The following is a 25,755-nucleotide window of genomic DNA, read 5'->3' on the forward strand; positions in this document are numbered from 1 at the left end:
AACAAATGGGGTCATAAATTAACCCAAAGGACCATGAGTGTAACAATCTGCTCTTATTAAAAAAAAACTGAAGCCAGGGATATAAGCTTTACTCTGTATATCTTTATTTCTGCCATGAGAAAACATTATGAAAACAAAAGCCATTATTATTGTTGAGAAAGAAACAAAGCATGTTCCAAAGCAACTATACATCTCTTAAACATCATAATTTCCATTATTATTCATTATTCTGAATGAACGTGGTAAATGTTAAAGATCTAGACCCAAATGCTGCTATTGTGAAGATGTGCAAAAGCATCTCTCAACTTTGTATAATTAGGTCACTAACACATCCTGTATCGGCATTTGCTTTGGGTTGCAGGTGGATTGTAGCTGGTCGCCTTTTTGCCGTTCATCTCTCCTTTACAAGATTTCAAGCGCATCCTCTTCTCTCGCCCTCGTCACAAAGACGTAATTGGCCGAGGTGACTGTCCCCTGAAATGTGTCATGGACTGTGTCAATCAGTGGTCCAGTCACTGAGAGGTATAAAGGGAGCGTTAAAGCTTATCCGTGAAACAAGTCGGCGAGAGTTTCGCGCGCGTAATGGAGCGCACCTTTAGAGAGCAGTTGTTCCTATTGGTCCTGTGCCTGTCTGTCCTCAAGGGAGACTCCAGATATGTCGAGGTTAGTGTTTGTTTTTTCCTTTTTTTTCTTGGGTTAACTTTATTGTTAATATTAAATGTGTGTTGCTGTTTTACAGAATAACGAGATACCCCAGGACGATTTATACACAGTTTTCAATCTGGATCTCAAGAGGGAAATGCCAGATATACCAACAGAGCTCATCTATCGCCGAAGTTTACGTGAGTCACACCGAACCGTACTCGTTTCTGAGCGGTCACATTAACACTAGTGTCCAAACAGTGTCTCGTTTGGTTGTGTCGCTTCATGTGTTTGGTCGCGCGCAGGTTGTCTGGACATGATCGCGGTGGAGGGACAGTTCACCTTCACAGCGGAGCGGCCTCAACTCAACTGTGCCGCGTTTTTCATGGCGGAGCCCAACGAAGTCATAAGTGTGGAGTATGACCATGTGGACGTCGACTGCAGCGGAGGGGACTTCATCACGGTACGTTTAAACTTACTTTGCGCGATTTGGATTTGCGCGCGCATGTTTATTTGTGGTTTTACGCACGGCACGCACGCAATTTTTGTACAACTTGCTTTTAGCCAGACCTTATGTTTGAAGCTTACACTTTGACCTAAAGGAATTAGAACTAGTCTAAGCCTGCTTTGCGCACTGGGGCTGTCTTCGCGCCATCATGGAGTGCCCATTGAAACGGAGCAATGTTCGCTTTATTCTGCCACCTGTAACATTATTGACCACACGTACAAAAAATATCCGCTCTAATTAGTGTAAGCCTAATACTCTTTGCAGAATACACTTCACCTGACGTAAATGGCGTGCCTCGTGTGTGTCTGCGTAGGTTTTTGACGGCTGGGTGATGAAGGGAGAGAAGTTTCCCAGCTCGCTTGACCACGCTCTGCCTCTGTTCGAGCGCTACGTGGACTATTGCGACTCTGGTTCTCGGAAAAGCCTGCGCTCTAGTCAAAACGTGGCTATGCTCTTCTTTCGCATCCACAACGCGGGCAGCAGCTTCACAGTCACGATCAGGAAACACATCAACCCTTTCCGTGAGTGTTTGAGCATCTTACTCTGCCTCATCCTCTGCTCCGCCGCCGCAAACTTCATCAACTGCACAACTTCTCTCTCCCTCTCACGCAGCTTGTAATGTCATCTCTCAGTCACCAGAGGGCAGTTATACGATGGTAATCCCGCAACAGCAGAAGAATTGCAGCTTTTCAATCATTTATCCAGTGGAAATAGAGATCTCTGAATTCAGTCTGGGCCGCTACAAGAACATCGCTAAGGTTGGTTTCATTGGCTCATCAAAAGGAAACACCTGAGAGAAGAATGTTATTGTCCTGTCTTCAGAACCACTGCTGTGCCATGTGAAATGTGTGGTTCTTTGTGTCTTTTATTAATTTAAGTAATAATAAGAATAATTCTCCTTCTTCCTCTTATTATTATTATTATTATTATTATTATTATTATTATTATTATTATTATTATTATTATTATTAAATAATACATGTTCATTATATTTTTTACGAGGACTGGTGGAAATAACTTGGCTGGGACAATATTTGTTTTTTAGTATTTTGCAACGTGGTTTTGCTGTGTATTGTAAAAAAAAAGAAGAAAAAAAAGAACAATAGTTAAATTACATCAAACATTTTAATGAGGTTGCAGTGTGGTTTTAAAGAACAATAGCAACTAATCAACTGTGTGGTCATGGTCAATTGAAGATTTATTCAAAATATGAATAATAACCGAAAAGTGATTAAAGAATTTAGCCACATCTTCAAGTATATAGTATTTTCTTTCTTGTTAAATATTCGGGCTGTGGACAGTAGTTAGCACATTGCTCATTCGCCTCCATCCTGCTTTTAAACTCTTAATATTTGAATTTTGCCAGTCCGTGAAGATTCAGAAGGTTTTTGTTTATTTGGTCAGTGCATGTTAATGAACATACACGGGACTCATGCATGTAAATCCACCACGCCGTTCCGTCGAGAGGCTCGGGTTTGTCGAGCGAGACGTTGATTCTGGTTTATAACTTTCTTTTTGTTTACAAAACAAGCAGCCATTGAGACTTGGAACTGAAACTTTTGCTTTCTTTTTCTACTTATTGATTCAGTATTGATTACTGCTATTAGCTGCATTGCGATATGAATCTTATAGATGTATTGTGACAGAACCACATGGTCCCAGCCCGGCTAACTAGTGAAACACTGATTCAGTATGCAGCACTTGTTGTCATCATGTGACATTTAACAAAAGTTTTATGAAGCCTGTTTATTTGTGTGTGAGCAGCGGACGTTACCTGGCTGTGCCGACGCTGGAGACTTTGTGGAGCTGTTGGGAGGAAACACTATTGACTCCTCAAAACTGGTGCCCATAACTGACCTGTGCATGTCCTTCACAGGCCCCAGTCAGTATCCCTCTGCCTATGAAACATGTCCCACCCTAACTTTAAGCTCTATCCGCTGATGTGATGCTTGTGTTTGTTTCTTGCAGCCCAGATGAAGATTGGCTGCGAGAACATCGTCGTGAGGATGGTTTCGAGTGGAAGGTTTATAAACCGTGTGACGTTCAGCTACAGACTATTGAACAGTCAGGAACTGCAGATCCTCAAACTGAACAGCATAGATGACTTCTGCTCCACCAAGTGACACTGTAAACATTTCACTTTCTGTTATGAGAAATGGACACCATTCAAGTACAGCCAGACGCTCTGTTCAGGTGTCACATAACAATAAAATCCTATTTTTAAAAATGAGATACAGTTTGTCTTTGGACAAACTGTATGCCAGTCCTTTTCTTTATTGAATGAAAAAGCTATACATTTTAAGGTTTTAAGTTTTAGATTTATTTTTGTGTTTCTGAATGAATGATTAAGCAATATATATTATAATGTTCATCTGTATGTATTTGTTAAAAAAAAACAAAAAACACATTTCTTAATAAAAGAATACTGCATGACAAAGTGCAAGCTATAATATCATTAAAAATATACATAATAAACTGATACCTGACTTTACTATTCTTTCTTTGTTGATGTGGGCAACTTAATAACTACTATATTCACATAGCTTTATTCAGCTTGTCATAGACCATGGTTGCTTTTTTCAATGTCTTTTAGTGTCAGTGTTCTGAATTCAGTACAGCCTATTTTAACACGTGTTTGGTAAATTGCTTGAAAAAACACTTAACAGCCAAATTGTGGACTATCTTGAGACCTACTCACAGATTCTCAACATGGCTTTCCTGAACACACCCTGCGAGCGGTGTGCATCGATGTCCGCAAAGCTTTCCACACGGTCCATCACCTAATTCTCCAAAATAAATTTCACTCTCTAAATTTCTCGTCACATGACATAGATTTAATAAATTCTTACCTTGAGGACAGAACTGAAATTGTAAATATTGCGTCAGTGAAATCTAGGCTGCCAGGCTGCTCAATAGGAGGTCAGGTCCATAAATATTGGGACATCAACAACATTCCCATGCTTCTGGCTCTTTAAACCACCACAAAAGATGAAACAACCAAGATGTGCTTTAACTGCAGACTTGCAGCTTTAATTTGAGGGTATTTACATCCAAATCAGATGAACGGTGTAGGAATTACAAGCGTTTTTATGTAAGCCTCCCACTTTTTAATCGTGAGAATCATGAGCAGTTCCTTTCTTTCTCCAGACTCTTCCCATCACTCAGGTTGATCCTTGTCTCATCTGTCCTGTGATGTTGTTTCAGAACTTTACAGACTTTTCTAGATGTTTTTTGGCAAACTCCAAACTGTCCTTCCTGTTTTTGAGGCTCACCAATGGTTTACACTTTGTGGTTAATCATCTGTATTCTCTCTGGTGAAGTCTTCTCTTCATTGTTGACTTTGACACTGTTGTTTTGGCCACGCCTAATATGTTTTTGATATTTCTCTGATATGCTTGTTTTGATTTGTCAGCCTAATAATGGCTTTCTTCATTGATAGTGTAAGCTCTTCAATTCATATTGAGAATTAACAGCAACAGAATCCAAAATGCAAATCTCACAGTTGAAATGAACTGTGGACGTCTGATCTGATCCTTATAAATGGGATCATGAGGGAAGAGCAGATGCCAGGCCATGGAACAGCTGAGGAGCCAATTGTCCCATTACCTTTGGTCCCTTAAAAATTGGGAGTCTCACATACAAGCGGTTGTAATTCCTACACCGTTCATCTGTGCACTGTAGCCTCACACCAGTGTGTGAGCGTGTGTTTTGTGTTCAGTGTTGAGCTGATGCTGAATGCTGTGTTTGTGTGTTCTGCAGAGGAACCTGCTGAAAATCAGTATGTACTGAGCCAGGCCCGATTTTGTTTTAAATCTTTCCTGCTTAATAAAAAAAATGAAATTAAATAACATCAATCACACACACAACTAAATAACAACACAGTAGGTATAGCAACAGGTCACTAAATGTTATAGATAACATATTAGATATAAGGTTCCCTAATTTTGTCCAAGAAGTATGGATTCACTTCTGTTCATTTAAGTTTATCACCGCCGGTGCAGGATAGCCAAAGAGAGGCAACAACTAAAGGTCATGGTTAACGTTTCAAATTGCACTAATAATACAATAATATATAGAGATTTTTTTTTATCTTATTGTTGTTTGTTGTTATTTTTCCCCATATCGTTAAACTCCATCTGTGTGAAACTGAAAGGCTGTTGGATTGAAGCGTCTCAGGTGTTGGCGATGGGAGGAAGTGTGGTCGAGGCAGGTCACACTCCTGAATGTGCAGAATTATTATGCAGCTATTTTCCCTCACACAAAATGGGAAGGAAAAGACTTCTGAATAACACAGAACCATCAGACGTTTTGTTTCCAATAACAGGGTCGAATGAAAAAGTTATGGCCTTTCAGTTTCACACAGTTTGGAGTTTGGAAATGTGATGAGATAATAACGTGCTAGCGTAACGATTGTTCACACAGTAATTATGGACACAGCCATGACAACGAAAATTGCTTTATATCAGAACAATCAAGGCTGTGACGCAGACTTTGGCATTTCATTCAAATCATCAATAAGGTGAATATCACTCCACGGGGCGTGCATGAAACACAGCTGCAGTAAAAGTCATAAATAATAGCTTTTGTACTGTGCTTCCTCAAGATCCTCCTGTCTGCACTGTGTGGCCCCCTCTTACCTCACTACTCACACCACACACCCCACTGAACCACTCACACCACACACCCCACTGAACCACACCACACACCCCACTGAACCACTCACACCACACACCCCACTGAACCACACCACACACCCCACTGAACCACTCACACCACACACCCCACTGAACCACTCACACCACACACCTCACTGAACCACTCACACCACACACCCCACTGAACCAGTTGTGTTTTATTGTAACAACTTTTTCAGCTGTATGTGATGAAAGTGGGATTTCAGACCCACCAGATTATTACATGTTTGGTAGTTTTGGAAAAGTTTCAAGTAGTTCAGGAGATTTATGCAAAAAGAAGTTGGGGAAAAATCTGAATGTTTGCTGATGTTATGGCTGTTTTTAGGTGTGTGGGGAAAGGGTGTAATGTTGTAAACCTCTCACTACAGATAAACTACATATGCAGTCAAATCAGTTTTTCACTCATCTTCAAGACATATTCAAGGCTCTAAATTCCACATACGTCCCTGCTCTATACTATTCATTATTATAAAAATAATTAGGTTTGTATGTTTTGTAAAACAAACCTCAAAGTTTTTGTTTTGAAACTGGCAAACAAAGGATGAAATTGGGGCTTAAATGGAAACATCTTGGTAAGACTTTGCTCCTCTGTTCTGTCTGTTTGGTCCTGTCTCCAACTGCTGCTGAGTGTGACACAACTGGATTATTGTCGTGTCATTATTATGATTACAACAACCATTACTGCACTCTGAATAACTGACTCAATATCAAGACAATCCATTAGCAAACATTCAATTATCATTTCAGAAGCTCTGAGTCCCAGACGACGAGCTGAAGCCATGGAGAACCTTTTATCCCAGTGCACGGTTCAGGCTTCATGTCCGGAGGGAACGCCTTTCATTGAATTCATTGGCAGCTCTATCGTTCTTAGGTTTACAGATGCAACTCACTTCTGCAGTCAGTATTCTATGAGATCAAACATTACTTGAACTAATAAAGGTGTAAGATATTTGTGGCACTAATTGAATAAATAAATACAGAGTTGTCTGCTTGTATGTTCAGTAACTTTTCTCATCCATTGTGTTTGTGGACGAGGAGATTATGCAGAACCTCATGCACATAGCGCCCGGTCAGGACCAGTGTAGATTTCCAACACCATTGTGACGCACACGGTGACGGCACGGTCAGCATGTGGCAGATAAGGGCTCCCAGCACTTCCTCATACTCTCATTGTTAGTCACAGCCGTGTTCGAGAGTGGAGATATGGTTTATAGGTTGCTGTTTGTGCACGAGGATTGAATTAAATACCTCGAAGCCAAGTCGACTTTCCACTGTGGGTGCAGAGTAGAAATAAACAAGTCTCTGCTCCTGGACATGATGTGCTATTTTGTATTTATTTTGCTGTAACATTAGCCCTCACACTAACATTTACAGTGTGTTGAATTTTAGCTGGGTGGAGGAAAAAACAGGAAGCAATTTGAAGTTTTTTCAGTTTATAAATGATCACAACTGCATGAATTAAAGTCTATTTAGTGTTTAGTGTCTACATTTATAAATAGCCCACTGACATTTCAGATTAATGCCAACCTTTTATCATTTGAACAGAAATATGATAGGTTAACTATGGTGTCAAAGTGCAGATTTTTTCAGTATTTGTTTTTTGGTGTCTCTTATGGGAGCATCCACATGAAACCAAAATGGTCACAATGTTCAGTGCCTTCTCTGTCAACTAAGATCTGATTATTTTCTCACATAGGAGTCCAGAATTGGTGACAATATTCAAAAACCTGTGCATGATGTTGGTCAATAGAAAGGATTTTCAGCCATGAGATTAATATGACAAAAATCATGATACGTTTAAACGTTTGTCCGTTTTCTTTGTGGAGAGAGTGAGATTTGTCTTCCTCACAAGCCACCACAGTGATTATGCTGCTCAATTACAGCCAATCACAGCCTATTTGCATTGTGACTACAGGTGCTTGTGCAATCAGCATCTGCACACATAAAGGCAGCTTTACTGAATACAACCTTTGCCTGAGGAAAAGCGCTCCTAAAACATTGTAGACACTGAATAATATTGTTGTCCGGTCCTGTTGAAATCCTTAACCCTGATATTCTTATATGTTTAAAGTCCACATGAGGCTAAACCATTCTGTTCTTTTTTATTTATATTCGGCTTTATATACATTAAGCCTACATCACAAATCACTCAAATCAATGTTTCATCAGTTCATTTATTACTCATTGAGAATATATTGTTTGATGTAAAATAGTGTGTTTTGATGTGGTACCTCATATGGTTCCTACATTTCATTTCTAACATTATAATTATGTCACAGATTATTCAAGAAAGACGTGAAATGAGACAGCATGTACTTTTTCCAAACATAATTACTGAACAAGATTTAAAAGTGCTACAGAGATGGATGATTTCATTCAGTGCTGAAATACAGACACGCCTTTTGCTTTTACCCAGCTAGTCCTGCTGTTGGTCCACATCTGCCATGTAGTCAGTGAGTGACAGGAGGATTCATATCTTTATTTTGTTTGTTTCCCCACAATGATCGAGTTCACAGTGTAACAGAGCACATTGAAATGTCCAGACTTTTGAGTGAAGACAGGATTATTATCTGCTAAACACAATGATGCTTTATGTTTGGAGGTGGAACTGCAGCATTTCCCATACTGAGATATGTTCTTACCTGAGCCTAGACGAGTTAATACGTACCTGTCTGGTCTGTGTGTGCCCTCAGTCACGCAAAAAGATCAAAGATGTTGTTAGCATTGGCCTCTCCCAGTATATTCCTATAGTTCCAAACGGGGGTGAAGTTGAAAGCTACCACGCTCTTCCACGTGCACACACAGAGACCAGACAGGTACGTATCAACTCGTCTAAGCTCAGGTAAGAACATATCTCAGTATGGAAAAACTGTGAACTATTCCTTTAAATGATTGCCTTCTTTAAAAAGGGCCATTAATTAAATGCATTTTGCAGATCTAAAATCAAATCAAGATAAATTATTATCAACCAGTTTGTCTACATAATTGTGTTTTAACATAACCACAGATGACAGTGAAAAGCAATGGTTTTGTTTAATGATATTTACTTGGATTTCTTCTTCTGCTGTTCTTGAAAAAATTCATTGCAGGCCACAGTGAGCGCGGCGACCAGAACCACAAACTCGTTGAAGTCGACCTCGTTGTCTTTGTTCGAGTCCAGGTCATTCATGATCTTCTCCACCAGCAGCGGGTCTTTCTGTGACTGAAGGACATCGCATGTACAAAAGATTTTTTTAATACACAGTCTATGCCAACAATGTTCTTGAGCAATTTGAGCACCATTATAATCCCTCAATGCATCAAAACAGCTGTGACTTTAAATACCCAGAGTAAAAGAGGAGCTTCATGACGCATAATTACAAGTGAGAGAATGAAGTTTGAAATCATGCATGTAAAATCACTATTTAACCTAGAGTCTTTGTTTTTGATGTACACTGTTATTATGGGAGCTTTGCATTGATGAGGGGGCGCAATTTGGTTGTTGGCAGACTCTTTCTCAAATATAATCTCTCTCATGCAGTTAGTCGTTGAGATTAAGGTTAACTTCAAAAATGTAACAACAAAATCAAAAAAAATGATTAAGAAGTAAAACATTTGGTGCCGCATCTTTCCGTCCACCATTGTCTGACTCGGACTGATGCTGCCTGTAGGGACACGGTGACATCATAGCGGCTCGTCTATATTTGGCCGTGATGTGGGCGACTGATGATGATGTGTGAGCACCTGAGGCTCGGTGAAAAAGAAGCATGACAGCTCATAAAGGAAGGCTTAAGACTACGGGCCGTTTTCCTGGTCAGTGTTTGGGGGTCAATCAAATAAAACTGCAGGCCTTTGCTATCACACAACGTCAGGATCAGGGGCTTATGGGAAATAACCTTATCTATCTCCCCCATCACCTTCAGCCTTTATTTTCCCCCCGCCGCCCCAATGTGAGAGGCCTCAGCGGCGCCCATACTCAAAGAGCGGATAAGGATCAATGTCAGGACAGTTCCTCTCAAAAAGGTCAAAAAGGACAACTCCTGAATTATAAAAAAGTACGTTTTTTTCCACAGTGGAGGATGTTTTTTGCCTTGTTGTTTTCACTCCACTTGTTGACTGTTTCTTAACCGTGAGATCTAACTTTATACTTTTTATTATTTTTATCCAAAATGTTCTCCTTTTCACTCCTAATTATATTTTTTCAATGAAGAAGCAATATTTCTAAGCACTTTTCTTGCAGTACCTCTCAACTGATTTACTGACCAAGCTTTTGTCATTAAATAAAAGCGATGACGATAGTAACAAATGATAATCATGAATCATACTGTATATTACCGTGAGGAAGTCTGTCAGCTCACTGTTCAGCAGCTGCTTTAGTTCGCCCTTGTTGAGTTTGTATTTATCGCCATCATTTCCAGAGTAGTTGTAGAAGACCGTTATCAGGGCATCCATGGCTCCTTCAAGCTGGCTCGGCATCTCGGCAAAAGTTCCTGGAAGGAAACAAGTGGTGACGGTTATCTGGAGACTGGGAGGGTGAAATGGGAGCTGACAGCGCAGTACCTTACTTGGTTAGAGTCCTGCAGTCGTATGGAAAAGAAGAGGACCAACTGTGCGTCTTGTTTATTGGGAAGTGGCCGAAAGTTAAGCGGGCCAATCAAGGCCTTTTCTGGCGGTAATTAATTCCCCAGGCGCGGTGCCATTGGTAACGGTCTTCCTCTCCCAGACTGAGGTGCTGAAGTGAAAAACAACACATGTGCTATTGTAACCTTAAGGTCCCAAGTGGTTGGTTCTGCTCTTATCTCTCCTACGCCGTCAACACTTTCCCTTCAAGGCCAGGCCACGGAGCTAAACCAGATACAGACTGAGCTCCTTGGCTCATATTTTGCAAAACACTGACTTTCAGAATTGTAAACAACTGCACACACATACCCCTCCCCGTAACCACGCCCCCGTCATTCTGTGTCTGACTCAACACGCTTCCTCAGCCCCTCCCACCGGGCAATGGCCGGTCGTCCTTCCTCTCCCCAAGAAAAACCCTGACCTGGTGTACTGTGTATTTGCCATGTCTTGTTGTTTTTATGTATGTGCTTTGCCTTAACTTTAACCTGATGGTACTTTTGCGTATCTTCTTTTGTAAGGCGCATTGGGATACCTCGTGTACGAAATGTGCGGTATAAATAATAGCATCACAGTACGAGGAGCTGCACACACGTTTTATTGATTTTAAATATCTTTGCATTAACTTTTTTTCAACACTAAGAATTGCAGGAAGCCAGAGGTGTACACTTCAGAAGCACTTTTTTTTGTAAGCTAAGATGTAGCACTAAATAATGGAGCTTAAATAAGCAAATATAGTCAAGTATTGATTGGGTGAGGAATACCGTGGCCATTCACAATCACTGGATTTATTTTTAGCAACAACATCAGTGGGGGGTGAGTCTTTCCCCCTGTCTCTCTGACTCAGTGGACTGAGTGTGACACAAGTGACAGAGAGTAACACTCATTTATCCCGGGCCCCTGAAGGCTCCACCTCAGGGAGTCGCTCATTAAGTCAGCCTCCACTAGTAGACGCTGGCACAGAGAAAATGAGTTTCCATCCTTTTAGATGATGAAACACTTTTCCTATACAGCAAATTATAAGGTGCAAGTTTAACAATGGCCTTAATAAAGTTCTCTACACACTGCTGTGAGGGGAAATTAACCTTGCAGGTGTTGAAATATTTCCTTTGATGATGTATTGTCTAGCATCAGCATTTAGAATATCATATTTACGACAATATGTAATAATATTAATAGCTCTATTTATTATATTACTACATGGGTGAGGGTTATAGAGGAGGACAATTCCCAGAAACAAATCAGTTTTAATTAATTGTCTTTTCTTCTGCCTCAGGCACAGCTAACACAGCCCCATAACACTGCCCAAACGTGTGCTGGAGAGAGAATAATGGTAATCACTGTTTGTCAACTGTATACAATGCTCAGTATAAACATGAATTATCAGTCATCGCCCATATATACAATATACAATTGTTTTTTGGCATGTTTTATCACCATTTTTAAAACTGAAAATAATGTGTGTAAAATCAGGTGAATATGTGACTGTGAATCTTTGAGTTTTACTGCTCCCTGCTGGTTGAAAGCCGACCAGCAGTAAAGACATTTTGGCAATATTGAGTGCCATGTGAAAGAACATTACTTTAATATAAACGATGTATTTGATCTTAAATGTTTAAATTATATTTAAAAAGGAACTGAAGTTTCACACATAAAGCTTTGGCTCAGACTTGATGTTTACGAGTCCTGACTGAGCTGCACCAGTTTTCTCACAAAACATCTTTTTAATGAAATGAATGACAAAATAGCAGGAAGTGCTTTGGGGTTTTTGGCTGATATGTGACAGCTGATTAATGAGTGCTTGCGTATTATTGTGCCAGCATGATATTATGTATGCGAGTACTGTCGAAAATATGAATATAAATTGAACAATAAACTAATTGTATAAGGGGATTTCTAAAATGTCACTCAGATAATGTCCTTAGTTTCTAATGGTTAACATCTTACATACACTTGCTCTTCTGTCTCAGAATCAAATTCACAGTGAAACGGAAGCTCTCCCTCCATGATGTGGGTCAGAAATGAGCCGAGTCCTGGCTGCCGTCCCTGTGCCATGAAAAAGGACCCTACACAGATCCTGCATTTAAAATGCAGAAAGTGCCAGTGGAGGAGGTGCTTCAACATTCATAAGAGCCAAAGACAGGCAGAGAGTCCAATTTGGCACTGCAATACCTGACAATTTGCCTGCCTATGCTCCGAAGCTGATTGGACCTGTGGGTTTATATAGAACCTCTTCATAGAGCACTCAGCCTTTTTTGAAGACAATCCTTCTGAGTCTGCCCCTCTTTTCAGCTGCAGATAGTGTGTGAGTGATGAGTGTGGGCACACTGCTCAGAACTGAGGCTTTATCCTCGATCTTGGATTTGAGAAATGTGACTGCGGCCCTGTCCCAGGGGTCTCTCCTGCAGCCAGCCTGGGATTATTTGCTTCACAACCACCATGATCTCCTGAAGAGTCCACTCTTCCCTGTGCTCCTGTCTATCTCCACATACTTCTGCTTGATTGGTCTGTACACTGCTCTGGACCTGCTGGCTCCTACCTGGCCTTGTATCAACCGCCACAGACTGCACCCGGACAAGCCCATCACTTGGCCAAATGTCTGGACTACACTTCTACTGACTATCTACAACCACCTGTTCTATATCTTCCCAGCGGCAGTGGCCCAGTGGTTGTGGAGGCCACCCATCCCATTGCCAAGAGAGGCACCGACTCTTTGTAGCTTCCTTCTGGGCATTTTTGGCTGCACCGTGGTTTTTGATTTCCAGTATTACATCTGGCACCTGCTGCATCACAGAGTTCCCTGGTTGTATCGTACTTTCCACTCCATGCACCACCAGTATAGCCAGCCCTTCAGCCTGGTCACCCAGTATCTGTCCGGATGGGAGCTCTTTAGCGTTGGGTTATGGGCAACCATTGACCCCATCCTGCTCCAGTGCCACTGTCTCACCACGTGGGGTTTCATGGTCTTCAATGTGTATGTATCCACAGAGGACCACTGTGGCTATGATTTTCCATGGTCCATGCACAGGCTAGTGCCCTTTGGCCTCTGGGGCGGGGCCCCCAAGCACGACACTCACCACCAAAAGCCCAGCACTAACTTTGCCCCCTTCTTCTCACATTGGGACTGGTTGGCAGGCACTCTTATTGGACCAAGTCCATCGAGCTGTACTGGGACAGAAGAGCCAGATGACAAGAGAGGCAAGACTTTGAGCTCTGAATAACTGAATTGCACTTATATACGTATGTAGACTCACTTCACTCTTCACATTCTCTTTGATATTGTATTTGTACAGTTGAACAATGTAATACTATCTTTGCATTGTTCTACACCAGCCATTCCCAAAGTCTGAATTTGTTCTGTAGGGTAAATACTTGGTTTAAGTAGTGCATTTTAGCAGCTTTCAAAATATATATATTTTTCAATGTACTTGTTTTGTAGCCAAAACAAGTTCGAATCATTTCGAACTGCACAGCATCACTTGTGATTTTAGTCTGGCGTTAGCCAGGCTAGGTCAGATCTTCATTTCCCTTGCAAATATTGAACAACAAAACTATAATTATCAAGCGCATGTAGAAATGTAGAAAGCCTTGGGTGAGCGACGAAGAAAGGACTGGGGATCTCCGTTATAAGCTGTTGGGCTTTTTCCATAGAATTATGAAACTGTGAGTATTTGGTTAATGAAATGTGAGCAAATGCTTTAAATGTGTGTTTTATGTCGACCAAGTATTAATGAATATAATTATTTAAACAATAAACTGCGATGAATTGTGATTAATATGATTTATTAAACAATAATCAATTCAGAGCACTAACATTTATATATATATATATAAATATATATACACACACACACACACACACGCACACACACACATTATCAAATTGATAAAGAATAATAACCCAAATAACCCACACTGAATAAAAAAAACCTCAAATCTTTAAATCTTTAGTCATGTGACGTGGTGGAAAAACAGTGTCACATTTCAATTGTTGCTCAGTCAAACAGACGACAAACAGACGACAAACAGGTTTGGCAAGTTCCTGATTTACATAGTGCTTGAGCTTGACATAAAAACATTCAAATGATATTCTTACTCCCGCTTTAAACAGTATTTCACATTCTTCTTTTCTCTAATAAAGTTTCTTTCGGACCAACCACATGTATATTCACTGTGTTGAACTGCAGTATGGATATTTTCTTGTATATGTATCATGTTGCAAACGAGTATTATATAGGACAAAAACAAAAGTCAAGGCAATGTAGTAAAAAGATACTACCTTTGTCTGAACTGTGAAAGAATAATAGGGAGGGGCCCTGTCACTGACTGTGAAGAGGAAGGCACATCACCTTACTGAAGGTAAGACGACACCGCACAACAATCATTAACTTCTGGTTCTCCACTATGGCAGGGGGTGGGGGGGTGGTTGGACCCACCATTACCCTGGGATACCAGGATGCAACAGAAATTGAGACTTGAATTTGTAATATATAATGCAAAAGACTTTTTTTGTTCTATATTAATTATTGTTCAATAAGCATTAAACAATATTGCTGCTCATTTTTAAAAGTTACAAGATTTATAGATTATTTTTACATGTAACTTAAAGACAATACATTTAAAATTGCACTTTGCTGAAGTGCTGTTAGTCATTTCTGAATTAAATCGATACATCCATGAAGCCCACAGCACTGAAACTATAGCAGGCAAATACATGCCCCAGCGCGCCCTTTGCAGTTCACCAACCTCTTTATTCAACAAGGTTTCATGTTTGCTTTACTTTAAAAGTAATACTGGGCACAAGTCAAGTGATCTAGTAATAATTTACACCAGCCAAATCCCTGAAGTGGCATCTCTACATGTTCTTAGGTAAACCAACACATTCCACAAATTCCACAAACAAGAGGAGATTATCACTCATCACAGACAAGTCCCGCCTTCATCCTTCTTTCAACAAATCAGACCAACAAGTTCTGAGACAACTCCAGAGTGACTCACATGCTGTAGGGTTTATTTTACAACGTGGCAAAAAGTTTCACAGAAAACAGACATCAATTTTATCATTTATTTACAAGAGCATTAAAAACAGCCTCTACTGTATTTTAAAATAAAAAGCGTACAACAATTCAGTGCAACTGTTATCAGTCATAAATGGCAATGACGTAAATGCAAGTAACAGGCTGTGACTTTTTCTGTATTAAATAACAAAATATGTTCACAATGAAAACAAAGATCCATAAAAACATAATGTCGGTGCATAAAAACATCTTTGGCGATCCAATATGCTGAGGTTATTGATTAGTGGACAAAGCTCTCGGCCTGAGTTCTGGAAAATCATCTCCATCCTCAGGTCCTTTTGACCTGTAGCTACAAAAACACCAGCACATGTCCAGGCACATGTGTCGTTCAGTTCTCTTTGGTCCTAACAAGAACTTGTCTGAGTGGTCCCAGATTCGGACACATACGACTTGCTCTTTCTCGAGTATTTCATTGAACTGAAAGACACTCTCATCCTCTCCACAGTTCTGCTGCTGCGGCACAGCAGGGTGTTCTTCACATGATTCCTGAAGTCCTCGGACACATAGTAGTAGATAAAGGGGTCCAGGCAACTGTTAAGGCTGGCCAAACATAACGTGGAGATGTAGAAACTGTAGCCATTGTTGGGAAGTCCATCTTTTAGCAGTGAGTAATGTATCACTAACATGATATTACTGGGTATAAAACAAATCACAAATGTGACCAGTACAACCACTATCAACACTACTGCTTTCTGACGGTTCTTGGAAGCTGTGCTGTCCTCCAATCTGTTTCCTAAAGCTTTGAGCAATAATATGTAAGCTACAATAATGACGACACATGGGACCAGGAACACAACCAATCCCATAAAAATAAAATAATAGAAGGGCAGCTTGACTGAAGGAAATGGGTTCAGAGGGTCCTTGATGATGTTTACGTCATGGCAAGTGGTGATGTTGGGGTCTTTGATCTTGGCGGTCTGGTCATACAAGTAAAGTGGAGTTGTTGAGAGCCAAATGAAAGCCCAAACAGCAAGACAGACGCCTATAGCCACCTTATTATTCTTTCTTTGCTGGGACAGCGGATGGGCGACACCCCAATATCTCTGCACACTGAGGCAGGCAATAAAAAGAATCGAGCAGTACATGTTGCCATAGAAGAAGCCCACAAGGACTTTACAAAGAGGTTCTCCATAGGTCCAGTTATTTCCATTGAAATGGTAAGATATCTTGAGAGGAATCCAGATGACAAACAAGAGGTCAGCCAGAGCCAAATTGGCCATGTAGATGGACGATGGGTGCTTCTTTTTAACCCGAAAGAGAAAAACATATATAGCCATGCAGTTTGCCGGGAGTCCCAAGGCAAACACGATAATGTATAGGATTGGCATGAAGACGGTTGTCAGATCACTCTTTAGGGTCACAATGGCGGCCTCATCTAAAGTCACTAGATCCGTGTTTTCTGGGTCCACGCGTCCGAAAAATCCCCGTCCCTTTTCTGAAAATAGAAATAAATATTATGAACTGGAATTACAGGACAAATAACTTTAAAACGTAGGCTAAACGTGATGAACGAGCACGTTAATGGTTGGATTTTAACTCTGAAAGTCATCTCGTCTCTCGAATGCGAGTTTCGCTTGACAATGCGCTGAATAAACTGCAACTTAAAACTTAATTTAAAAAACAAAACTCCCTATCGTCTGAAAATTAGAGGCGATGTCTCACGGAGAAGTAGGTCTACTTACTTGGATCAAAAGCCGCTGAGGAGCAACACAACACCAACAGAACTAAAAGAGGGTAATTAAAATCCATGTTGTGCTTCAACGAATGTTTAACTATTTCTGCCACGGAATTACACCGAAAGAGCTTCTTCAACTCTCTGCATACTTGCGCAATGAGCACAAAGGGCACCTCCCCGAGACTACCTGGAAGTGCAGTGTCGTCACCGCCTCAATGGCCCCGCCCACTCAAAATACCTGCCATAGTTGTCCGTGTATCATTTAGGGCACGTAGGCAGGGGCGGACTAGTATGTCCATTCTGGAAGAGCACAGAAGGGCCACTGGCTCTAGGGCCACTGGTCCCGCCTTAACCGAGCTTTACCCAAATCTAAAAGCTAAAAAGAAAAGCATCAAAATAGCGACAAAAAAGAGAATGAAAAGAAAACAAAAATGTGCCGTAAAAGCAACAAAAAAAGTGACAAAAATGTGATGAAAAGTCAACAAAAACACAACAACAAAGCAACGAAAAAAGCAACAAAAAGGCCACAAAAACATGACAAAAACACAACAAAAATATAGAAAAAGTGTGACAAAAACACAACAAAAAATTATAGAAAAAATGTGACAAAAACACAACAAAAAGCCACAAAAAAGTAATGAAAAAACAACAAAAATATGACAAAAAATGTGGCGACTTGACAAAAAGCTACATTCACTTTTGTAGGTCTCTTAGATTTGGGTAAAGCCAAACTGGAGAAAACGCGCTGCGTTAAGGCGGGTGGTAAGTGCACATTTACGCTAATTTGGGCCAGGCTGGTCAGATTCCAGGGCTGTTTTTCAGTCCCAGTCCGCCCCTGCATGTAGGCGAAGGCTGCCTATCCAAATGTGCCACAAATATAATATGTAAAGTGGGGCCTTATGTGTAGGTGAAAAAAATAATAATAATAATAACCTCTGTGACATTCTCAACACAAGCTTCTCACTAGAAATAGTAAACAGAGCAGTGTTTGTTCAGCAAAAAGGTGCGACCATTGAAACCAGCCATAAGATTTGATTATATGAAAAAGTTTTATTAACATCGAGCAAAAAAACAAATGGTAAAACAAAATTGTAAATAAAAAAAGACTCACATTTTGTCCGAGTAATAAACAACACCAGATAATAATAATAACAATAATAATAATAAACACATGCTGATGAGTAGAAGGAAACAAGAAGAACAAGAAGTCCACAATCAAATAATCATTGAAAATAATACTATGTAAAAGGCAGTAACTTGATTCAATAGTTGACTAGCAGTCAGTACTCTGTGTGTTGGCAGTGTCAGAGCTGTAGGTATTGCTCTTCTTCGAGTATTTTAGCGCACTAAAAGAGATCCTCATCCTCTCGACGGTGCGCTCGCTTCGACACAGGAAAGTGTTCTTGACGTGGTCCCTGAAGTCCTCAGAAATAAAGTAGTACACGAAAGGATCAATGCAGCTGTTGAGACTGGCCAAACACAGGGTAGTAATGTAGAATCCGTACATATTGTTGGTGGCCCCACTCAAAAGCAGACTATAGTGAACCAGTAACATTATATTACTCGGCGTGAAGCAGACTATAAACAACACCAGCACTGTGATGATGAGTATAATGGCTTTCCTTCGCTTCTTGGCAATGTTGGGGTCAGACATGTTATTTCGGAGAGCCTTCAGCATGAGGACATAAGACACGATGCACACAAACAAAGGGACAATAAACCCCAGAGTTCCCATGGTGAAGAAGTAACCCGCCGCCATCTCCTTCTGACTAGGCCTGGTGACATCGTGACAAGTGAAAATGTCCATGTTCGTAACTCGGACCTCCTGATCGTAAAGGTACAGGGGCACAGTGATGACCCAGACCACAATCCACACAGTGACCGACAGGGCTACGGCCACGCAGTTGTTCTTCTGCAGCTGGGTCAGAGGGTGAACCACAGCCCAGTAACGCTGCACACTGATGCACGTAATGAACAAGATGGAGCAGTACATGTTGCCATAGAAGAACGCAACCAGCACTTTGCACAAGCCCTCTCCATAAATCCAGTCGTTGCCGTTGAAGTGGTATGCAATCTTCAGCGGCACCCAGATGACAAACAGCAGATCGGCCAGGGCGAGGTTTGCCATGTAAATGGAGGAGGGATGCTTCTTCTTGATTCTGAACAGGAACACCCAAATGGCCAGGGCGTTTGCAGGCAGCCCCACAGCAAACACAATGATGTAGATGACTGGGAGGAAGACGGTTGTAAGCTTACTGCTCAGCACATGCTTGGCTTGTAAGGTGGCTCGAACTCCTTCCTTGGTTTCTTCTCCAGTGAAGCCTTTTCCAAAATCTGTAGATGAAAAGAGGTACTTAAATTGCAGAACAACGTTTGCTCACAATCACCTGTTAGGACAAATGTGCAACGTTGTAATCTGAGCTGTTTGCTAATCACGGTTTGCTGAGCGCCTTTCGTTTCAAAACAATGCATTAGCAACAAAGGAGATTGACATTTAAGAGGAGGAGGTAGCCTCGTAGTAAAAAAAAAAGCTTACCACTTTCTATAATTCCCACGCAGGTCTGCACGAAATACATGAGAAGAAACAGCGGTCGAATCCGTGCTATAGTTGGAGACATTGGTGGGGTTTAAAGTCTAATCGAGGGGGTTTAACGAGGCGAAGTAAGAACACAGGTGTGGCTGCGGTTGAGCTCTTCGCGGTTGTGGATAAAACTGCCGGAGTGCGTTTGGACACCTGTGTGACGTCACAGAGTCATGTGATCTTCGGGCCGAGGCCATACAGGTACGTGAAGCTCGTGAAGTGGTTTTGGACTCGTTGTAATAGCTGCTATTTTAACAAGCTCTTCGCGGTTGTGGGTAAACTGCTTTGAGAGTGCGGAGTGCGTTTTTGACACCCGTGTGACGTCACAGAGTCATGTGATCTTCGCGTCGAGGGCATAAAGTGAAGCTCGTGAAGTGGTTTTGGAGTTTTGGAACTATCTTATCTTATCTTATCTTATCTTATCTTATCTTATCTTATCTTATCTTATCTTATCTTATCTTATCTATCTATCTATCTATCTATCTATCTATCTATCTATCTATCTATCTATCTGTCTGTCTGTCTGTCTGTCTGTCTGTCTGTCTGTCTGTCTGTCTGTCTGTCTGTCTGTCTGTCTGTCTGTCTGTCTGTCTGTCTGTCTGTCTATCTATCTATCTATCTATCTAGCCATCCATCCATCTATCTATCTATCTATCTATCTATCTATCTATCTATCTATCTATCTATCTATCTATCTATCTATCTATCTATCTATCTATCTATCTATCTATCTATCTTTATCTATCTATCTATCTATCTATCTATCTATCTATCTATCTATCTATCTATCTATCTATCTATCTATCTATCTATCTATCTATCTATCTATCTATCTATCACGAGCGCAAAAGTTTAGTTATAGAATACTAACTTTGGGTAACTGTATTCAGGTACAGTTACTTTTTCGTTTGAGGGTATTAGGGTATTCAGAATACAGTTACTTTCTTGATGTCAGAGGAATACATCAAAGTACTCAGTCATTACATTTAAAAAGGATCAAACCAAAAAGTTTAGCTCTGTCTTTCTGGGCTGTGGGCATTTGCAAAGTTGGTAACATGCCACATTTATAGCCTACATGAATATTATGCAAATCAACATGAAAGTATTCTAAGTATTCAGAATACAATGCTCTGATTAGATAAAGTAACTAAATACGTTTTAAAGCGACTATTAAGTATTCTGTAACTAAATACAATTTCCACATATTCTCCCCAACACTGGTAACAACAGTAAGAATATGATATTTTCAAAGACAGACGATGTAAAATAAATCATTCTTAAGATAAAGCAAGAACTATATTTTTCATATGTTTCAACGAGAAGAATATAAGGGCTTGACTTTTCAAGGCCACTCAAATTGATATTGAATAATATGGCTCACGGGGAAAAAAACGTGCTGTGAATGAAACTACAAGAAGAGCAAGTACTTCAAAAGCATGTACTTTATGAATAGGTTCCCCTGATACAGTAGGATGCAGGGGACTAGACCTTATACACGACACACCTGTACCAGCAGGGGGCAGCACACCGCTTTACAAAGCGCAATTTAAAGTAGTTTATTTCAGCAAACGCCCAAAAGAAAACAGGACATAATTGTAATAATATTTTACTTTATATCATGAAAATAATTTGATACATTTTACAGAGGAGTGGCAATAGCATAAAATTTACAAAAAAAAAGTTACACATCCATGTAGACTATAAGCATGTATGTTTTTAATCTAAATAAAAGCTGCATGTGCCAAGCCATGCTGGTGCTTTTATTGTTTATTATGACACGTGTTTTCATTCATCAAATGTCTTATATTAGATTTTTTTTTAAGGTCTATGTGTACTTTATTGTCCCTATAGGGAAATTTTATCGGGACATACAGTTGGTATTTAATGTTTTATAGCAATGAGCCCATAATGTAACAGTACACGGTAAAGTAACAGCTAAAAATAGTTACGCCCTAATTTCTGACCACACAAAAGGCCTGATCTCCTGCTGACACGGAGGACAGTGAGTCTGCTTAAATACAGTAGCTAAAACAAAAGTATACAGTGCTTTGTAGTGGAGGAAATTTGAGTTGTGAAATAATCAGAGCAAGTGACGCTAGGTGGAATTTAAAAGCAGTAGAGCACCACCTGATACAAGCTTGAGGTTTTGTAAAGAAGAGGATGAACAAGCGCACAGGCATGGATGAAACAAAACACAACTCCAGGTATGTTATTTCAGAACATCAGCAAAAGATGGTAAAAAGCTCAAATGTGATTCACAACAACATATTTAACACATTTTGGTATCAGGCTTGGGCTAGGCTATGTCAGGAAATTCAGTTCATCAGACCAACAGTTTCTTGTACTGACTGCTGAGATTGGTTTGATAGGATTCTGTTTCTGAAGAGGGATTTAGCTTGGAACTTTCTGTCCGACTGCTTTTCAGCATGGCCTTACGGCTGGACTTGAATGAGTCACTTGATGAAGGGCTGGTGCTGCAAACAGATGAAGTCCTCTCACATCTCAGCACACTGGAGAGTTCCTTTTGGCACTGGGAGGAGCCAAAGTAGTAGACCATGGGATCTAAGCAGCAGTTGACACTGCCCAAACACAGAAACACCAGGTAGAGAGCATATGATCTGTCCGTGTCCTGGAGGCTGGTCTGGACTCCCTTATCAAACTGGAGGTAGTGTGCTAGCAGGACACAGTTAGTTGGCATAAAGCACAGCACAAAGATGACCAGCACAGTTGCAGCCATCACCATAGCTCTTGTCTTTTTGCGGGAGCTTCCACGAATCCCCAGTGGGACCCTGCTCAGAGTCCAGATGACCCGAGTGTATGACACAACAGAAATCAGCAAGGGCAGGAAGAAGAGCAAGCAACAGATGGTGAGGAAATAGATTTTGTAGTTCCACTCGAGCTCGTTTAGTGGCTGCACATCATGACATGTGGTGATGTTTAATCTGTCCAGGAATACGGTCTGGTTGGAGAGAAATAGGGGTGAGGAGCCAATAAAAGAGAGTATCCACATGGTCACACAAGCGATGATTGCATTTTGTGGCCTCCTCCAAGACAGAGAGTAGATAGGATAGACCACAGCAAGGAGTCGGTCTACGCTGATGCAACATATGAGCAGAACAGAGCAATACATGTTCCAGTAAAATGCTGCAGTCACCACGCGGCACATGACCTCCCCAAAGATCCAGTTGTTGCCTAAAAACTGGTACGCAATCTTAAATGGGAGGAGCAGCGTGAAGAGCAGGTCAGCGCACGCCAAGTTTAGCATGTAGATGGCAGCGGGTTTCTTGGGGCGTATCCTTCGGGCAAAGGCGAGCATGGCACACAGATTCACAGGCACACTGATAACACAGACCAGTGAGTACCATGAGGGCATGAGGAGAGTGGACATGGGGCCTGTGAGGAACAGCACAGTGTCTTCAGAGAGGTGTTGGACTGAGGTATTCGATTTCCCAACATCAGCGTCTGTCTCGGACAAAAGTCCCTCAATGTCCAGTATTTCAGCGTCATAATAAGAAACGCCAAAGGTCCTTGGAACAACACCAGAAGAACCTACAAGACAGAAAGACAGAAACATGTCCATAATTAATTACAGGAGGAGGTTAAAATGAGTGCAGTTGCTTTAAACCAGGGGTAGGCAACGTCAGGCCCGGGGGCCAAATCTGGCCCCCAGAAATGAACCTCTGGCCCTCAAGATGAATTTGAGAAATATCATTATGGGAATAAGGGTTCAAATTTCTGTTAAAGTACTCAACAAATTTGAGAAATAGTGTCAATATTTTTTTTTAATGTCCTGGCAGAACATCCCACTTGGTCATTATGATTCTCAACTGGTGGGTTGGGACCATTTTCAGTGGGTCACGAGCCTTTAGGGAACCTTTTTTTGGGTCGCGGCTTGTCATCCTATAGGGCAAAGATGGATCCAAAAGTCAAACCACCTGATGTAAAACATTGCCATTTGCAGAAGAACGGTCTTTACTCTCGGCTACAATGGTGAGGTTTGGCCCTTGGTGTTTCGGCAATGATAAAATTCGGCCCTCTATGACAAACTTGCCTACCCCTGCTTTAAACTGTTATTGACTTTGTTATTATTATACTCTAATGTATTTTGTGCTTTGTACAAGATTTAATCTAATAATAATACATCAAACTGCGGGATGCAGGAGCTCCGTGAGGTGGGAGGGACAGGTTATGATCGGACTTGTAGGTGAGGAGGAAGAGCTTGTATGGGATGCAGCATTGGAGCCAGTGGAGCTGTTGGAGGACGGGGGTGTTCTCGGGGCGCGGTGTGAGTGAGGAGCCACGAAGATAAGAAAAGGACTAAAAACAGATTATTCAGACTTCATACATTTTCACGCGGCCTGGGAGAAACAGGTTCAACTTTTGTGTGAGGACACCAGGCTGTTCAAGTCTCATCATTGTGGGTTTACATCCTGGCTCCTGGCTCTTTTTTTTCTCCCCATGTTATAATGTTGTTTAGTCATGAAAAGCATACCCTGCGCCGCGTTTAGTTTCATTTGTGCATGTTAGAGAAGTGATAGTTATAGCTTAACTACTTCCCTCCACTGTAATCCAGGCATCTTGCATGCTTTAATATAGATTTTAACCTATTGTCGTATTCACACATTATTCCAAGGAACACATGCCGCACGCGCAGGTGTCCACAAGGGACAGCGTATTGAAACATGGATAAAGCATAATCATAAGGACCTCTAATCTTACCGTTATGTCCTGCAGCGGAAGCAGCACTGGCCCACAGCAAAGTGAAACAAAGTAACACAAACCGGGGAGCCATTCTGCCCAAAGAAACGTCCAAATATTCCGTAAAGTGCTTGAACTCGCCAACTTGTTCCAGATTGTCTAATATGTCGTAATGAGTTCAGTCCAAGAGTCCGAGCGCTTTTCTGTCCGATTCAGCCCCAGTCCAGGGGTTCCTCCAACCAGCGGCGCTCTGCAGAATTCCTTTGTCCTGATGTCAGCTTCCCGTCACACAGACATGGGCCCGGTCCAATCACAGAGAGGGGGCTCCGGTGGGAACGGTTCACTGGGACACCGTGTTATGCCTTTCAAGCTCACAAAAAACAAATACAGCATCCCATAACCAATCTGTGCTCTTCTACAATTTAGTGTTTGTGGACTTTGTAAGTCGCAGTCAGCGCTTTATTACTATTATTATTATTATTATTATTATTATTATTATTATTATTATTATTATTATTATTATTATTATTATTATTACGCCTGTTGTTGTTGTGGCCTTGTTGATTGAAGTATAGAAGTACCATGGCAGTATCCTATTGCTCCCTGACATTTGTGAAATGTGCTTTTAAACTCATTTCTGTCACCATGGTTAATAATGTACCCCCTCTTTTATTTCTTTTATATGGGGGATAAAATAGGAATTAAGAGAGACTGAAAAATGAAGACAGGCTAAGTGTCTCTGTCTCAGTCATGATCAATAACATCTGGTCATAGACATGAGCACAGGAAGGCGTGGGAGTGCGAAGAGAAGAAATGTATTCTCAAAGAGGGAGTTGGTCAGGGTATGCTTAAGTGCATATATATCAAATCAATAAAATGCTAAGCTTCATGCTTCATTCACATAAAGGTTTAAAGGATTTTTTTTCACCAGATGTTTCACTTATTCAGTTCAGCTCTAAACTGTAGCAGTACACGGTGTCCAGTGCTAAAGGGCGTTCCTAAATTTACTATTCCTGTTTGGAGGGGACAGGATACAGACTGTGGGAGATTAGGCCCATGGCACACTGCCAGGCTCCACCTCACAGTTCCTGTTATTTTCCAGTGGAAAAGACTAAAAAGTCACAAAACTATTATTATCAAAGAAAGTGAAAATGACTTTTAATTTGATACTAGTGTGAACTTCTAATTGATCATGCTTTGAGGAGAATCATGAGGAGAATCCGTCATTGTTTGTTGTTTCAGCTGATCAGACCAAGACCTGACTTCAATCTACAGATGACTAT

At 40.9% G+C, this 25,755-nt stretch overlaps 6 protein-coding genes across 6 annotated transcripts; 2 read left to right on the forward strand and 4 right to left on the reverse strand.

The window, feature by feature from the left end:
* The first annotated feature begins 503 nt into the window (after positions 1-503).
* On the forward strand, positions 504-3,377 carry crhbp (corticotropin releasing hormone binding protein). Its single transcript, XM_079551394.1, has 7 exons — positions 504-663; positions 740-842; positions 948-1,105; positions 1,464-1,671; positions 1,763-1,908; positions 2,915-3,032; positions 3,119-3,377. Exons 1-7 carry the CDS (start codon positions 583-585, stop codon positions 3,271-3,273), a joined length of 969 nt encoding a protein of 322 aa, XP_079407520.1. The 5' UTR covers positions 504-582; the 3' UTR covers positions 3,274-3,377.
* A 5,460-nt stretch (positions 3,378-8,837) lies between these two features.
* s100z (S100 calcium binding protein Z) lies at positions 8,838-10,338 on the reverse strand. The gene is made up of 2 exons (XM_079552073.1): positions 10,159-10,338; positions 8,838-9,046 (listed from the first exon to the last, which is right to left on the reverse strand). Exons 1-2 carry the CDS (start codon positions 10,297-10,299, stop codon positions 8,888-8,890), a joined length of 300 nt encoding a protein of 99 aa, XP_079408199.1. The 5' UTR covers positions 10,300-10,338; the 3' UTR covers positions 8,838-8,887.
* A 2,264-nt stretch (positions 10,339-12,602) lies between these two features.
* Positions 12,603-13,723, forward strand: ch25hl2 (cholesterol 25-hydroxylase like 2). The gene has a single exon (XM_079551611.1). The coding sequence runs from the start codon at positions 12,753-12,755 to the stop codon at positions 13,659-13,661; it is 909 nt and encodes a 302-aa protein (XP_079407737.1). The 5' UTR covers positions 12,603-12,752; the 3' UTR covers positions 13,662-13,723.
* A 2,098-nt stretch (positions 13,724-15,821) lies between these two features.
* On the reverse strand, positions 15,822-17,301 carry LOC306959791 (proteinase-activated receptor 2-like). Its single transcript, XM_079552005.1, has 2 exons — positions 17,201-17,301; positions 15,822-16,953 (listed from the first exon to the last, which is right to left on the reverse strand). Exons 1-2 carry the CDS (start codon positions 17,265-17,267, stop codon positions 15,863-15,865), a joined length of 1,158 nt encoding a protein of 385 aa, XP_079408131.1. The 5' UTR covers positions 17,268-17,301; the 3' UTR covers positions 15,822-15,862.
* A 1,139-nt stretch (positions 17,302-18,440) lies between these two features.
* On the reverse strand, positions 18,441-19,829 carry LOC306959792 (proteinase-activated receptor 2-like). The gene is made up of 2 exons (XM_079552006.1): positions 19,730-19,829; positions 18,441-19,527 (listed from the first exon to the last, which is right to left on the reverse strand). Exons 1-2 carry the CDS (start codon positions 19,809-19,811, stop codon positions 18,467-18,469), a joined length of 1,143 nt encoding a protein of 380 aa, XP_079408132.1. The 5' UTR covers positions 19,812-19,829; the 3' UTR covers positions 18,441-18,466.
* Positions 19,830-21,705: 1,876 nt separating this feature from the next.
* LOC306983190 (proteinase-activated receptor 1-like) lies at positions 21,706-24,727 on the reverse strand. The gene is made up of 2 exons (XM_079582963.1): positions 24,494-24,727; positions 21,706-23,323 (listed from the first exon to the last, which is right to left on the reverse strand). The coding sequence occupies exons 1-2, from the start codon at positions 24,564-24,566 to the stop codon at positions 22,098-22,100; spliced, it is 1,299 nt and encodes a 432-aa protein (XP_079439089.1). The 5' UTR covers positions 24,567-24,727; the 3' UTR covers positions 21,706-22,097.
* Between the last annotated feature and the right edge of the window lie 1,028 nt (positions 24,728-25,755).

This window comes from Gobius niger, assembly GCF_951799975.1.
Source record: "Gobius niger genome assembly, chromosome: 2".
NCBI lineage: Eukaryota > Metazoa > Chordata > Actinopteri > Gobiiformes > Gobiidae > Gobius > Gobius niger.

What these genes read in the sequence shown, in the direction of transcription:
- crhbp (XM_079551394.1), top strand. Translation starts at nt 583, where the DNA reads ATGGAGCGCACCTTTAGAGAGCAGTTGTTCCTATTGGTCCTGTGCCTG. An exon ending in GAGACTCCAGATATGTCGAG is followed by an intron (nt 664 to 739) that starts GTTAGTGTTTGT and finishes GCTGTTTTACAG; the next exon opens with AATAACGAGATACCCCAGGA. An exon ending in GAAACACATCAACCCTTTCC is followed by an intron (nt 1,672 to 1,762) that starts GTGAGTGTTTGA and finishes CCTCTCACGCAG; the next exon opens with CTTGTAATGTCATCTCTCAG.
- s100z (XM_079552073.1), bottom strand. Translation starts at nt 10,299, where the DNA reads ATGCCGAGCCAGCTTGAAGGAGCCATGGATGCCCTGATAACGGTCTTC. An exon ending in AGCTGACAGACTTCCTCACG is followed by an intron (nt 9,047 to 10,158) that starts GTAATATACAGT and finishes GATGTCCTTCAG; the next exon opens with TCACAGAAAGACCCGCTGCT.
- ch25hl2 (XM_079551611.1), top strand. Translation starts at nt 12,753, where the DNA reads ATGAGTGTGGGCACACTGCTCAGAACTGAGGCTTTATCCTCGATCTTG.
- LOC306959791 (XM_079552005.1), bottom strand. Translation starts at nt 17,267, where the DNA reads ATGGATTTTAATTACCCTCTTTTAGTTCTGTTGGTGTTGTGTTGCTCC. An exon ending in CTCAGCGGCTTTTGATCCAA is followed by an intron (nt 16,954 to 17,200) that starts GTAAGTAGACCT and finishes TTCTATTTTCAG; the next exon opens with AAAAGGGACGGGGATTTTTC.
- LOC306959792 (XM_079552006.1), bottom strand. Translation starts at nt 19,811, where the DNA reads ATGTCTCCAACTATAGCACGGATTCGACCGCTGTTTCTTCTCATGTAT. An exon ending in CGTGGGAATTATAGAAAGTG is followed by an intron (nt 19,528 to 19,729) that starts GTAAGCTTTTTT and finishes TTTCATCTACAG; the next exon opens with ATTTTGGAAAAGGCTTCACT.
- LOC306983190 (XM_079582963.1), bottom strand. Translation starts at nt 24,566, where the DNA reads ATGGCTCCCCGGTTTGTGTTACTTTGTTTCACTTTGCTGTGGGCCAGT. An exon ending in TTCCGCTGCAGGACATAACG is followed by an intron (nt 23,324 to 24,493) that starts GTAAGATTAGAG and finishes TCTGTCTTGTAG; the next exon opens with GTTCTTCTGGTGTTGTTCCA.